This window comes from Geotrypetes seraphini, chromosome 1 (assembly GCF_902459505.1).
Source record: "Geotrypetes seraphini chromosome 1, aGeoSer1.1, whole genome shotgun sequence".
Classification (NCBI taxonomy): Eukaryota; Metazoa; Chordata; class Amphibia; order Gymnophiona; family Dermophiidae; genus Geotrypetes; species Geotrypetes seraphini.
This window is the reverse complement of record NC_047084.1, coordinates 19,581,299-19,596,283: the sequence shown is the minus strand read 5'-3', so window position 1 is coordinate 19,596,283 and position 14,985 is coordinate 19,581,299. Positions and strand designations below refer to the sequence as shown.

At 41.2% G+C, this 14,985-nt stretch overlaps 1 protein-coding gene across 3 annotated transcripts in view; it reads right to left on the bottom strand.

Moving 5' to 3' along the window:
* SSBP2 (single stranded DNA binding protein 2) overlaps positions 1-14,985 on the bottom strand; it is a 584,056-nt gene that overhangs the window by 152,394 nt on the left and 416,677 nt on the right. For all 3 annotated transcript variants that reach the window (XM_033924042.1, XM_033924217.1, XM_033924130.1), the window contains exon 5: positions 3,946-4,038. In XM_033924042.1, coding sequence (XP_033779933.1) covers positions 3,946-4,038 — 93 coding nt within the window. The remainder of the gene's footprint in view (positions 1-3,945; positions 4,039-14,985) is intronic.

Genomic DNA, 14,985 nt, shown 5'->3' with positions numbered 1-14,985 from the left:
GGGCAGTACAGTAGCAAAACAACCTTGAGAAAAGGGAGACAACAACTATTTTGTTTTAACGGCATTGATTAAGAAGTTATTACAGCAAATTTGCACTACATTAAAATTAAATTAAGAGTTCCTTTTACTATTTATTAAAATATTTATATACCGCATACAACTATGCGGTTTCCAAATCATATACATAAAATCTTGTTTCCCTACAATTCCACATATAACGTAGACATGTCTGGACAACATCATAATCTTATACGGCACCTAAATTATTCTTTATTGGAACTATAATCAACCCATTCAAATAAAGCTGGTTCCAATATAGTAATGCTAGAAGACTTTCAACCTGTATTCTTCAAATCTTCTTATCACATACTCTTATATTCATATCGCCTCAGACCTCAGAAACACCCCTCCTCCGTCCCATACTGGTTATAACTTATAACGGGGAGACTCGTGTGTGCACTCCTCATTGGTCAGGGCTCAATTTTCAAATGGTTTCACTCCCTTCTTTTCTGTATTCTAAATTTTGTTGCATATCGTCTTTAGGTAGCGTCTTCTGTGATAGGTCAGAATGGGGGGTTGGTCTTTCAGTGTATCCAGTATAAATAGTGGTTTAAAACACGCCGCCACCATCTTGCATTTAAAGATTTGAAGTGGGATGGATGTTTAGCGGCATGGTAAGATATAAGGAGTTAGGTGTAAGTAAGGAGGTTTACATTAATGTGATTGAGTGAGGTTTATGAGGGGTTTATTAATACTTCGTAATTCTGTTTATAGAGTGGATCCCTGACGGAGCGGCAGCGAAACATGTTGGGTCCACCTGCTCAAGCATTTTAACATTGATGAAGATAAGTATAACACTTCATTAGTGGTTTAAGAGATATGCAACAAAATTTAGAATACAGAAAAGAAGGGTGTGAAACCATTTGAAAATTGAGCCCTGACCAATGAGGAGTGCACGCACTAGTCTCCCCGTTATAAGTTATAACCAGTATGGGACGGAGGAGGGGTGTTTCTGAGGTCTGAGGCGATATGAATATAAGAGTATGTGATAAGAAGATTTGAAGAATACAGGTTGAAAGTCTTCTAGCATTACTATATTGGAACCAGCTTTATTTGAATGAACAACATCATAGACATCCCCTCAATATACAATATCAAAAAATCAAGGCAAAACCACATACACATCAAATCAAATGATCAGTTCTAAGGTAGATAGCCACACCAATTCACATTAACATGCAAAGCAAGTCTAATACCATCAATTCAGAAATACAACATGCTTTAAATCACTGTTCTTCAACCGCCGGTCTGCGGACCGGTGTCGGTCCGCAGAAAATTTCTGCCGGTCCGCACAGGGCCGGCGAGATCAAGTCAGTAGTTAAATTTCCTGCTGACTGCGGTTCCTGCTGACTGCTGTTCCTCCCAGTCTCAGGTGATCAAGACAGGCTGCCGACATCGGGAGGCTGCTTCCCTCTGTGAGTCTCGCCTGTTAGGAAACAGGAAGTTGAAACAAAATCGGCGGGACTCAGAGAGTGAAGGTCCCGACATTGGCAGCCTGTCTTGATCGCCGCCCCCACCGAGTTGTTGAAGAGCAGATACAGGTGCAGGTGGAGGAAGATGATCAGCGTGTGCGAGCAAGATCCTGGGGAGCCTTCACAGTGGTTATCTCCCCTCCCACCAACACCAGCTCTCCTACTTGCCAGGGCAGTGATTTACCGGAAACTTCCTACAGGCAAGTACTGAGAGCTGCTGGAAGGGTAGGAAGCCACTGTAGGAGGCTGGGAAGCTGCTGGATAAAGGGAGAGCTGTTACTGGACTTGGAGGGAGTTAGAAGGAGAGATGCTGCTGGGAGGGGAGGAGGGAAAGGGATGGGAAGAGAGTTAATGTTGGATAGAGGGAGGAGGGAAGGGAGAAGGGAAAAAGGAAGGAGGGAAGGGCGAAAGAAAAAAGGAAGGAGGGAAGGGCGAAAGAAAAAAGGAAGGAAACGGCTGGCAGGGAGATTACAGGAGGGGAAGGGGGTCAGGGTGGAATGGAGAGATCAGATGAGGGAAAGGGGAGAGAGAGGAATGAGAAAGTAGAGAGACATTGATGCTGGAAAGGGGGGTCAGCAGAGAAATGAGAGAGGGATAAAGATGCTAGATCTGGTGTAGGAGAGATAAAAATGAAGAAGGCAGTGAAGCTGGAATGAATGATGTAAAAAAGAGAGAGGAGGCACAGGCTGGATGGACAGTGGAGAGGGGCATAGAAAGAAGTCAGATACATATGGAAGGGGGAGAGAGAGCAGATAGTGGATGGAACGCGCAGATGCTGGATTGAAGAGACAGGGCAGATGCTGGAAGGAAAAGAGTGAAAAGAAGATGAAAGCAGAAACCAGAGACAACAAAAGGTAGAAAAAAATAATTTTATTTCTATTTTGTCATTAGAATATATCAGATTTGAAATATATATCCTGCTAGAGACATAACTGGGGACTGCAGTATTCTGTTAGCATGATATTTCTATGTAGCATTCTATAATAACTTGGCTTGTTCAGTTTTCTTGCTAGTAGAGGGGATACAGGGGTTTTGTTGGTCCGTGCTCTGTATATTTGTATTTATAAAATCACAATTGTTCAGAATATTGTTTCTTTTTATACTTTAATAAAATACGTTCAATATAAAATCATAACTGCGACTTGTGCAGATGGGATCAGATGGTTTGCAGGGACCGAGCTCGCGGAGATGGGGCATAAACGGGGTTTTTAAATTTTAGTCCTAGTAGTTTGCCGGTCCACAAAATAATTATTTTATTTCCGCCAGTCCACAGGTGTAAAAAGGTTGAAAAACACTGCTTTAAATCATACATTGCTGACATGGAATTCTAAAGAGGATATTATCAGAGCAATAAACATTAGCATAGGAAGGCACTGGCAAATAGTTGCGTTTTCAGCATTTTCTTTAAGTTCATCCTCCACATACAGAATCGCAAAATACCAGGCAGGACATTCCATAATTCCATACCAGATATCATTGATGCTCCGATCTTAACGTGCATAATCAACATTCCTCCCTTCAAACTTAATTTCATCCCATTTTCAGATCTAAGCTCTCTTTCGGTTTATAGATTTCAAAAAAATTCTTGTGAGATCTTTGGAGAAGCATGATACAGTGCCTTACCCCCTCTTCTATGAAACTGTGCTAGCAGTTTCTAGCGCGGGGAGCTGCGCTGAATGGCCCACGCTGCTCCCGACGCTCATTGAGTTCCTATGAGTGTCGGGAGCAGCGCGGCTCCCCACGCTAGAAACTGCTAGCGCAGTTTTGTAAAAGAAGGGGATAGTAAAAGGACCCCTAAATGACATCATAGTTATAAGTGGTATATAAATAAATGAAATGAAATCATGAAAATATCAATAAAAAAGTACAATAAATTAGTAATACTTCGAATTATTATCTGGAAACCAATTGTATAAAGGACTATACAAATATATAGGACTTCACATTTTATCTCTATGATACAGATTCTTTATTTAGCATGTATACTTTCTTTTTTAAATTGGTTTTTGTAGGGTTTTTTTTAGTTTCTGTTCCTGTGCTTCCTAGGAAATTCAAACTGCTATACAAAGCAGTTTACATTTCATCCAGTCTCCCAAATGGTCCGAGTTAAACTAAACTAAACTGATACTTAGTTTTATAGACCGAGTCATCAACCAAGAGGAGCTCGACTCGGTTTACAATAATGTAAAACATAATACATAAATTTGACAAGAAAAAGTAGACTGAAATAGTTAATTTCCAAAATGTTCAGCAAACAAAAAAGTTTTCTGAACTTTCCGGAATAAAGCAAAAGAACCTAAACTTCTTAATGTAAGCGGTACAGCATTCTTTAAAGTGAGCGGAAAACAACAGCCTTTCCCTATATTTTCCTACAACAGAGCATCCTTGTTTTTCTGGCATGCATTGTGTATACCTGAAAGAATCCTGGCGGGACAGGACCCACTGGCATTCCATCTCCTGGGGGAATGTTTCCTAGCACCGGACTGGGGGCTGCCGCTGCTGCACTCTGTACAAACAAAACCAGAAACAAGTCAGTGCCATGAAACCCTCTGCAGAAAACGAGTCAATTGTGAAACTTTCATGCCATTTCCCTGCCCCTTTTCCAGAGATGCTGTATATTACCATGAATCCATTTTATTGCTGGAAATGGAGAGAATTTACACTTTTTGAGTTTTGTATTACACCTTGGCACAAACATTTGTGAAAATAAAAAGAACTTTCAAGTCTTTATTCCGAATGTTGTTCTGAAGGTAGGATTTCCAGGAACATTTTCAATACATATGAGATCGGGATTCTCCTCAATGCTTTTCTCATCCATATCCCACACCACCCAACGTAATCACTTAGACAAATAAGGAAAATAAACCCCAAAACATTTTGATTTTTGTAAATAGAAAGTGAAATATATTTAGAAGGTTATACTCTCCAAATCAAAAAAAGGAAAGCTGTCTATATTTTACAGATTCTACACAGAGAAGATAAAAACAAACAAATTCAAATCCATAGGCCTCCGTTTACGAAACCGCATTAGCGTTTTAATGCGCTTAATAGCGTGCACTAAACTGCCGGCCATGCTAGCCGCTACCGCCTCCTCTTGAGCAGGCGATAATTTTTCGGCTAGCGCGTGATAAAAAGTCACATGCGATAAAGCCACTAATGTAGCTTCGTAAAAGGAGCCCATAGTGTCAGTCTGGTGATTTCTCACAAACCTGCCCTCTATGATATTAGGCTATCATAAGTCTTCCCATTCTTAGGGTACTGTGGCCTATCTAGAAATATCAGACCACAACATCTGCCTGTTCCTCTAATTTCTTTTACTGTTAGCTTTGAAAATAGACAACTTATGGAGCACACTGATGTCAGTGTGCATTGCTATCTTGCAGAAACTACAGAGGCCTTTCCTAGATTTTGTTCCAGTGCCTTGCGCCATTCACAGACTGGTCTGAAGTGATGCTGGTCACAGCAGGCACACATCTGGGACTTCTGCTTCGTACACAAGTTTGTTTTTTAAAAAGAATCTCGGTTTACATGCCTCTCGATTATTTGATGTTTATTATTTGATGTTGTGATGGACATGACTCATCCCAGCCTTCAGACTAGAAAAAACTGCAGCCCTAAGCAGGATTAATCTATAGGTTCTGCTCGTTGGAGAAGCATAACTGAAGCACAATATTTGATACTGCACCATCATGCTCTGAATTTTAATTCTAAATGGTGTTACCTTCAGCTGAAAACATAAATGATCAATTATGTAAAACATACTTATGCTAAAATATATTAACGGAATCAAGCTTTAACATATGTGTTGTAAACCACCTAGTTAATAGGTGGGATATAAATTTTAGAAATAAACAAATAAATATGTTCTACAGAGATTCGTGTAACTACTGTTTATGCTTTGTTTTACAAATATTGTTTATTGAAAGCTTCTATACCACTAGTAATGACTAAGGGGTCAATTCAAGGCTTTTTCAGAAGACTCTATTAGAGGATCAACCCAATTCAGATTCTGCATTGAGGGCCAAATTCTATAAACGGCAACTCAATTGTAGGTGGCGGTAGGCGTCCTACCGATGTCTAAGTAGCCAATCGGGATACACGTTTTTTAAAAAAACAACCCTAGGCAGGCCACCTACACTGTAGGCGTCTGTCAGGGGTGCAGCGAGGCACCTAGGGATGCTTAAGCCCACCCAAGGCTGGGCGTGGGAGTGATTTCACCCAGAAGTGGACTTAGGTGAGTTTAAGCAGCCCTAGGCATCTCCTTAGGGCTGAAATAGGTGCCTGAAATGTAAACAGACGCGGCAGCTAAACTGATAGCGGCAAGGAAATTTCCCTACTGCAAGTTGGCCAGCAGGAGCGATGCCCACTCTCTCCCACTGCCACCCCTGTACCCCCTCCACACTGTCCCCAGCAGGTGGGATGCCCATGCCCTCCTGCTGGCACCCCACCCTCCCAAAGCCCATCCAGCCCTCCTCTCATACCTTATTCAGCAAGGCCAGCCAGAAGGATGCCTACTCCCTCTGGCTGCTAAGCCCACCTCTTCAGTATGATGGTCCTTCCTTTTCCCGGTGCATCCTGGGATACACTGGGGAGGGTCCTAAGGCCCTGATTGGCCCAGACACCTAAGGCCCTTCCCATAGGAGGAGCTTTAGGCACCTGGGCCAACTAGAATATTAGGCCTTCTTCACACTGCCCAAAACTCCAATTGGCCAGATCCCTAAGGCTACTCCCAGAAAATCAATCTATGCTCGATTGGTTACCTGAGTATCAATATTGGTGATACCCTGATAACTTCCAGCTGCCTCCAAAAATATTCAGGGCCAGTACCCAGATGGAGGTCGGCACTGAATATTTGGGTACAGAAACGCACATGGCAGTCAGCATTTTAAATAATACTGACCACCGCAGAATTCAGTTTTGTCTGGCTTATCTTCAGCTTCTGAGTCCAGAAAGATTCAGAGGGGCATAATCAAAAAACACGTCTAAGTCCGTTTCGCTAGTCGCCCAAAGTCGGAGGTGTCATAAGTCCATTCCCAAAAAATACGTCCATAATAATTTGTTTTTTTTTGAAAATCGTCTAAGTATACGTCCAGCCGTTTGATCATCCAGACCGCTACGTTGTCTATCTTTATACCCCATTCCCGTCCATAAATTCATCCAAGTCAAAAACACCTAGAACAAGACCTTTCGTACCTGAGAGGGGCCAGCAAAGTGATGGACTGGACACCCAGACATAGCAACACATTAGTGGGGTACTTACAGGGCACTGCTGCGAACTTCACAAAACGGGTGCCATATAAACATCCCACCACAACTCCCTTATAGGTCATGGTGAGCCCCCCCAAACACCTCCCAAACCTATTAGACCCACCTGTCTACAACCCCAATAGCCCCAGACTACTTAAGCCACCTCTGTGCTGCTCTACTAGGCTTTTTTATGCCAAGTGCTGATGTTCTGGAAGCAGATATGGAAAGTTTTTATTACAATTTTTATGGCGGGGGGAGTCAATGATCATTGGGGGAGTGTGTGTGGGGGGTCTGTACTACATCTGTACAGTGGTTATCTGGTCATTTTGGAGTCTTTCTGGACACTTAGACCTGGCTTTCAATTGCCTAAGTTGCTACGTATAAGTTCCGTCTAGGCAGCCTCGTTAAACTTTCGGTTATACTTGTAGTACGACTAAGTCTAGGTCAGCCCAAATCCCGCCCTCACCACTCCTCCTAAAATGCCCCTTTTAGCTCTGGATGTACAGTGGCACTGAAAAGGCCTAAGTCATTTTTAGATATGTCTAAAACCTGTTTCGAATATTGGCACTTGGACGACTTGTCTTACTGATCGTCCAAGTACCGATTTAGGCCAATTATTAGACATATTTCTGTTTCGATTATGAGCCCCTCAGTTTTTAAGTTAGTTAGTCTTCATTTCTAAAATGTTCCAAGAAATAGTATACATTTTCCAGCACTACTAGAGACAGAACACTGGAAAACATCAAGACAGTAGCAAATTGTATAACCCCTCCCCCTAACCAGACTGCCTCGATTAAAATATCTTAAGGTTAAAATACTTTCAATCATGTCTAACGAACACATAAAACCATATATATAATGTATGTAATTACTTGATATAATGCAGATGAAATACAACAATTTGTTTTTGTACAGATCAGAACCATGGTCCAACCCCTGTGGCATACCCCAAGGATTGCCCTTATCCCCAACACTCTTCAATCTCTACATTGCATTCCTCGGCACCTGCCTAGACAAAATAGGCTTAATCTCCTATAGCTATGCAGACAACATCACCATTCTCCTTCCTTTTGATCAGCCAACGCCCACCGTGACAGACACACTACACAGAAATCTAGAAACAGTGGCAACATGGATGAAAGACCACAAACTAAAACTGAACCCAGACAAAACAAAATTCATACTTCTCAAAAAAACATAAAACCACAACCATAGCAAACCTAGTAATAAACTCAATCACATACCCCATTCAACCCACTTTAAAACTTCTGGGAATGACGATACACAGATGCTGCACCATGCAACCACAAATCAACAAAACAATACAGAAATCATTTGCGGTCATGCAAAACCTACGGTAAGTTTGAAAATTCTTCGATAGAAAACAATTCCAGCTCATGGTCAAATCCCTAATCCTAGGTCTCCTTGACTACCGCAACATCCTATATCTCCCCCTGCCCCGCAACAATGATAAAACAACTACAAACAGTACAAAACACAGTCCTGAGACTAATCTATTCATTAAGAAAACACAACCACATCACCGAGGCATACCTCGACTCATACTGGCTCCCAATTCAAGCAAGAATACTATTTAAATTCTACTGTCTATTATTTAAATCATAAATGGTGACAACCCAGCCTACTTGAACAACCACCTAATCCAAACTACCACAACCAGACACAGGAGAACCCAGACACCATTCACATATCCTCCAATCAGAGACATCAAACGGAAAAAAACTGTACGATGGCCTACTAGCCACACAGGCAGCAAAACTAGACCACCAACTCTCCAATCTACTAATCACAACCCCAGACTACAAAACTTTCAGAAAAGAAATAAAAACCCTGCTATTCAAAAAATCCATGAAGACTAACTAACACCGTATGAAACATTTCAATCCTCTGAAGCAACCCACTCTACTCTGTAACATCTCTGGACATGTCCAGAAATCCTCTTCTGTAATTCTGAAATCCTCTTCTGTAATCCGCCTTGAACCGCAAGGTAATGGCAGAATAAAAATCACTAATGTAATGTAATCTTCCATTAAACACAGCATTAGCTCTCTTACAACCACTGCAGAGGACAGCAGACCATTTTAAACACTGGCCGCAGCTATTAAAAAACAAACAAACGTGTATATTCAGTGCGGCTGTACACAGAGGGGCATATTTTGGAAAAAAAAAAAAAATGTAAGTCCAACTTGCAAGTTTCCAGCTGCACATCCAAATTTGGAAGAACAAAAATATCTATTTTCGAACAGTAAACTGATGGACGTCCAAATATAATTTTTTTTTAAAAAACCCATCTACTTAGACGCCTTGGCCACTGGGACGTCTAACGTCCAATCAGAAAAACATCCATGTGGAAAACATCCAAATGCAGACCATTTGGACATGGGAAGGGCCAGCATAGTAATGGACTAGCCACACAGACATCCCGACAGAGCAATGGTACACCTTAGAGGGCACTCCAATGAAATTCACATAAAGCGTGCCAGATGTATATCTCACCATAACCCCTTTATAATTTATGGTGAGCCCCCCAATCCCTCCTCCAAAACCTACTATACCCTCCTGTGTACCACCCCAATAACACTTATGGCTGCAGGTGGCATCTATATGGCAATATAGTAGGTTTTGGGTGGGCTCATAAATGTAGTGGTTAGAGTGGAATATGGGCCTAGGTCCTCCTCTCTATGGTTCACTAGCCCATCCACCAGGCTACTTAAGACAGCTGTGTGCAGCTCTACTAGGCTTCCCCATACCAGATGCTGCTGTTTTAGAGACAGGTATATACCGTTTTGTTCTCTTTTTGTGTGGTGGAAGGGGGTCAGTGAGCACTGGGGGAGTGTGGGGGTGTCTTACCTTGATGTATGCAGTAGACATCTGGTCAGTTTGGGCACCTTAGTGGCAATTAGATGCTTCTAAAACAGGTCTAGTTCCAAACGTCTAAGTTCTGTCCAGGATGTCTTGAAAAATGTTTATCAATACAATAATAATAATAATAATTTCTTTTCTTATATACCACCCAATCAGAAGTTCCGGGCGGTTCACAGCAAGAGAACTGAGACATATCAGCGAAGACACAAAATACAGTAGAATTCTGTGGAATACAATACAGTACAATACAATACAAGGCAATGCAATATAATACAATGTAAAATGTCTAACCCACCCTTAAGCACACCCAAAGCATGCCCATAGCATGCCTCTACCATGCCCATCTCGTGCTCTAGGCACACAGAGGTTGGGACACCTCGCAAGATGGTAGGAAAGGCAGTTTTGATTATCGGCACTTATACCGCCTAGAACTATTGGCGATGGCGGTATAGAAAAATAAAGTTATTATTATTATTAGGACATTCAAGTGCTGATTTGGGATGCTTTTTAGACGTCTACATTTTTTTGCTTATGAGTCTGATAGTCAGCAATGCTGAATATACGGATTTGGGCTGATCACTATCCACCATCCATCAACAGTGCCTGAATATTGCCATTATGGAGTTAATTCTCTCTAGATGCACACTAAGGGGTACATTCTATATATGATGCTTGAATTTGGGAACCATTTATAGAATATCCTTAGGGGCAAATTCTAGAAATGGAGCTTTACTTGGACCTAAGTTAATTAACAAATGCCGTTTAAAATGGCAAAAAAACCTGCAATATTAAGATGCCTAAGTGCTTAAATAATACGTGCTGGAATCGAACCTACATATGCTCTTTAGGCCACCTAATGCCACTATGGGCATGGCTAATGCCGGAAGTGGCATTAGGCAGGCTACAGCGCCTACGTAAGTATAATTCACAAGAAAGATAGGCACTATAAATGTATTCCCGGAAAACCCAGGCCTACATTTCCGGTGCCTAATTTTCGCAGGGGTGCGATTCCCTATAGCAGTGATGGCTAACCTTTTTGAGCCCGAGTGCCCAAACTGCCGCACAAAACCAAAGAATTTCCTCAAAGTGCCAGCACGTCAATTAAACCTTAATAATAAGATTTTAGTATCTAAAAACTCTTTATAAAGTTGCCTGAACTATGTAACATCATTTTTAAAGGTTGGAATCTTTGTATTGTCAGAGAATCAATTTGATTCACAATCCTTTGGTTTTCATTTCAATTTATTGGCAATTTATAATGTTTTAATGATTTAATTCAATTTAATGAATTTAGGAAGAATATGATTCAGTTACACAATATATTTTAAATGTATTATTCACATAACATGTCAAATGTATCCTGAGTAAAAAAAAAGATAAACTTCTTAAAACTGTTAACTGTGTCAAGACTCGGTGTGTATTCCCAAAGAGTCTATACATGTTTTTTTGTAAAATTTACAATCAAATTAGAAAATAGTTAAATCATTACATTTCTAATAATATGATGTAAAGAAAACAAAAGAGCTTTCAATTAAACCAACCGTTTTTATTGGAAATTCCAGATTGGAATACAACAGGGCCATGTAAAGTCCCTTTTTTAAATAACATCTTTATATAATATTTAAATAACTTAGAAAGTGTCTTAACTGCAAACTGAAAACACTGCTTCATGTAAACATATGCATTGGGCATGCTCTGAAAAAAATTAATGTGATTTTTGTTGTTGCATGCATGCTGATAACTTGTCAATCCTTGGCTCATAGTGCGTTAATTTCAGAGCAACACATGCAGCACTCATGTCATCCGTTAATCTGTTTCTAGCATCAGATTTTATATGATTCAAAGCCGAAAACAGCTGCTCACAAGCATAGGATGACCCAAACAAAGTAAGAAGAGCAATCCCAAGTGCTTTCATGGACTTAAAATTGTCTGGCAGAGAATTCCACGCTTTTAGGATTTCATTTTCAGAACTGCTAGCAGTGATTTCATTTGTCACCCTTTCACACTCAATACGTTCAAGAGCCGCACGCAGGTCATTGAATTTACTTTTCCAGATAGAGCTTTCTTGAAATTCCAGTAGCTCCATTTCCAAATTTTGAATATCCAACCACTGTAAGCAGGAAAGATCAAGATCTTCAAATGTGGACTTTTCTGGGGAAGTTATAAATGAAAGGGTTGTCTCCATCTTACGGAACTGAGAAAATCTTTTACTAAAATTTTCCTTTGCTTCGGCTACAATGGTGGAATATGCTTTGTAGATTTCCTGGTGTTTTTTATGACTGTCCACAAATGTTGTAGAATTATCCAAATTTATTTTTAGGTTGGGAAAAAATTTTAGCTGTCCACTCTCAAGGTCTTTTTCAAAAACATACAATTTTCTCTCAAAAGCTTTGATGTCACTAAACATGCTTTCTGCTGTTTTTCCCATGCCTTGTAATTTTTTGTTTAGTACATTAAAGTGGTTAGTAAAATCTGTAAAGAACATGAGGTTGGTAAGCCAGGCCATGTTGGTGAGTTGAGGATAGTCTTCCCCCTTTTCGTTCATAAATAGCCTAACTTCTTCCAAGCAGGCCACAAATCTCTCTAACACTCGTCCTCTGCTCAGCCACCGGACATTATTGTACATCAGTAAAGTGTTATATTGTGCCTGAACCTCATCAAGAAGGGCTTGAAGTTGTCGAAAATTAAGAGCACGTGCCATGATGAAGTTCACCATTTTTGTTACATCTTTGAGGACATCGTCAAGTTTTTTGCTGCTTTCTTTGGCGCAGAGAGCCTCTTGATGTATTATGCAGTGAAATTGAATTAGTGGATGTTTTGCTTCCTTAGCAAAGAAATGAATGAATCCTGATGTTGTCCCCACCATGCTAGGTGCTCCATCGCTAGTAACTGAAACCACTTTTTCTGGACTTATGTCTAGTGATGAAAAAGCCTCCATCACAGCATTGTGGAGATCTATCCCTTGTGTTCTTCCAGGCAAAGACAGCAGTTTTACCAGCTCTTCTCTCATGATGTCACCACTCAGTAGCATAACGCAAAATGAGCGCTAGTCTTGCATGGTTAGTAATATCTGTACTTTCATCCAAGCACATGGAGCAGAAGGGTGCTTTTTGTAAGTCGCAAGTAAGCTGTTGACTAACATCAGCAGCCATTCGCAGAACCCTATCTTTTGCAGTATTTCTGCTTAGCGGCATCTCAGAGATGCGCTGCACAATTTTATCCTTGTTTTGGAAATCATGGAAGAGTGAATTACTCCCAGCCAAAATTGCCTTTTTGATAAAATCTCCATCAGAGAGGGGCTTACCATGTTTTGCCATGCACAGTGAAATTTGAAAGCTGGCAACTGTAAGATGATTAGTTTTTGAAAGATAGTTGCTAAAACTAAGCGACTGGGAGTGATATTTCTTTAATTTTCCTACAAGGAACTCTTTTCTTTGAGCTAAACCAAGTTCAGCAACACTGTTATGGATTGTCTCAAAGTGACATTTGACACTTGATGTGCGAGACACAACACTTTCATTACACATAATACACAATGCTTTCCCACTGTGTTCACTCACTCCATATGTCTCTGTCCAGGCCTCTTGGAATGGTCTTCCACTATCTGTTTTTGCTTTTTTTGCTGTACTCATTTTCTTTGTTCAAGACTTCAAGTCTACAAAAAGATAAAATTTGTATAATAAAAAAAATCTAATGAAGTGCTGTATACAAATCCGTCCCCATAAAAAAATATGTGATTGGGGAATTTTACTAATTGTAGACATCCGTTTTGGTCAAAAAATATACTGTCTCACAGCCCCACGACGGTTCAGGCAGCCGCGAGGAACACATTGCCAGGCAGGGCCGGACTGGGACAAAAAATAGGCCCGGGCATTTTAGGTTGAGCAGCCCAATCACATGATCTCACGCAGGCCCCGCCCATTGAAGTCCAGGGGCAGGGCTAAAATGCAGAAGCACACTTGAGAGGCACGGCCAGCCACTAATAAGAAGTGACTGCGATTCCCCAAATAAAATGACCTGTTAATCGCATTAATGACTATACAACATTGGATTCATCACAATAACAACTAATTAAGAGGTGACCTGAGTGTATGGGAAAAGGACTTTTATTTTTCATTATTGGAGTCTTTGTTATTTTATTATGATGTTTACAAAAGCACTGTGAAGGGCCACATATACACTTTACTGTTTTTTGCTATATTGAGTTTTCCATAAGGTACAGCGCAGAGGATTAGTGTGTTGGTTGTTCACAGAGAGCCCAGCCCTCCTCTCAGCTTACTGAACTTCTCTATGCAATCATCATAAGCAGCTTTTTTATTTCCTCGAATTTAGCATGTCCCCCATGGAAGATACAGAGGTTTTTACAGAGGAGCACATTATTAGACACATTAACATCCCCCCATATCCTCACCTCTCTAGCATGGGAGCACTAGGAACTGTTCCTGATTACAGATGTCACATGTGGAGTCACACTACAGCCTCACTGAGTTCCTGTGAGAGACTCAGTGTGAAGCTTCTCTTCCTCCCCCCACTTCCCCCTCACACACTGCCTGGCTCATAGGATACTAAGGGGAAGACAGGCAGGCTAAACATCCACTCACAGGACTGCAGCCAGCACAGGAGGATGGGCCGCGGCCCACCGGGACAATGCCCGGTCCTCCCAATGGCCAGTCCGGCCCTGTTGCCAGGTGAGCTGCAAAGCAGACACTGGCACACTCGCCTCCCGCCGTTCCGCATATCTTAATTGCGGACCTTCCCGCGTGCCAGCTACAAGGCCTTCGCGTGCCACAGCTGGCACGCGTGCCATAGATTCGCCATCGCTGCCCTATAGGATGCCGTTGTGTGATTGACATGATCAGCAGCCACTTTTTAGGCAGTCGCTGATATCGGCGCCCTATAGAAAATTCGGGCCTTAGTGCTGGGATCTGAGGCAAATTTTTAGGTGTAGGGGCATATACCATCTTAAACCTTAACTTAGACACGAATCAGAATTATTCTGTAACAGTGCATGCAAATTGTTGGAATACCCATGACCTACCAATACCCCTTTTTCCAATACCCCTTTTTACCATGGCCACCCCTTTTTCAGATCTGCGCAGTATAATTTATGTGCACCCTTTTATAAAATACATGTAAAGTCTAATTATTGCCAATTAGTGTTGATAATTGATTGTTACTGCCCAATTATCAACGCTGATATTCAATTAAGTTACATGTGCAAATTTGGCATGCACAACTCAAAGCACTACGAGGGGGAGCTTGAAAGTTCTCAGCCCAACCATGAATGGAGTGATGTGGAGCCATGAAATTTACAAGCTAG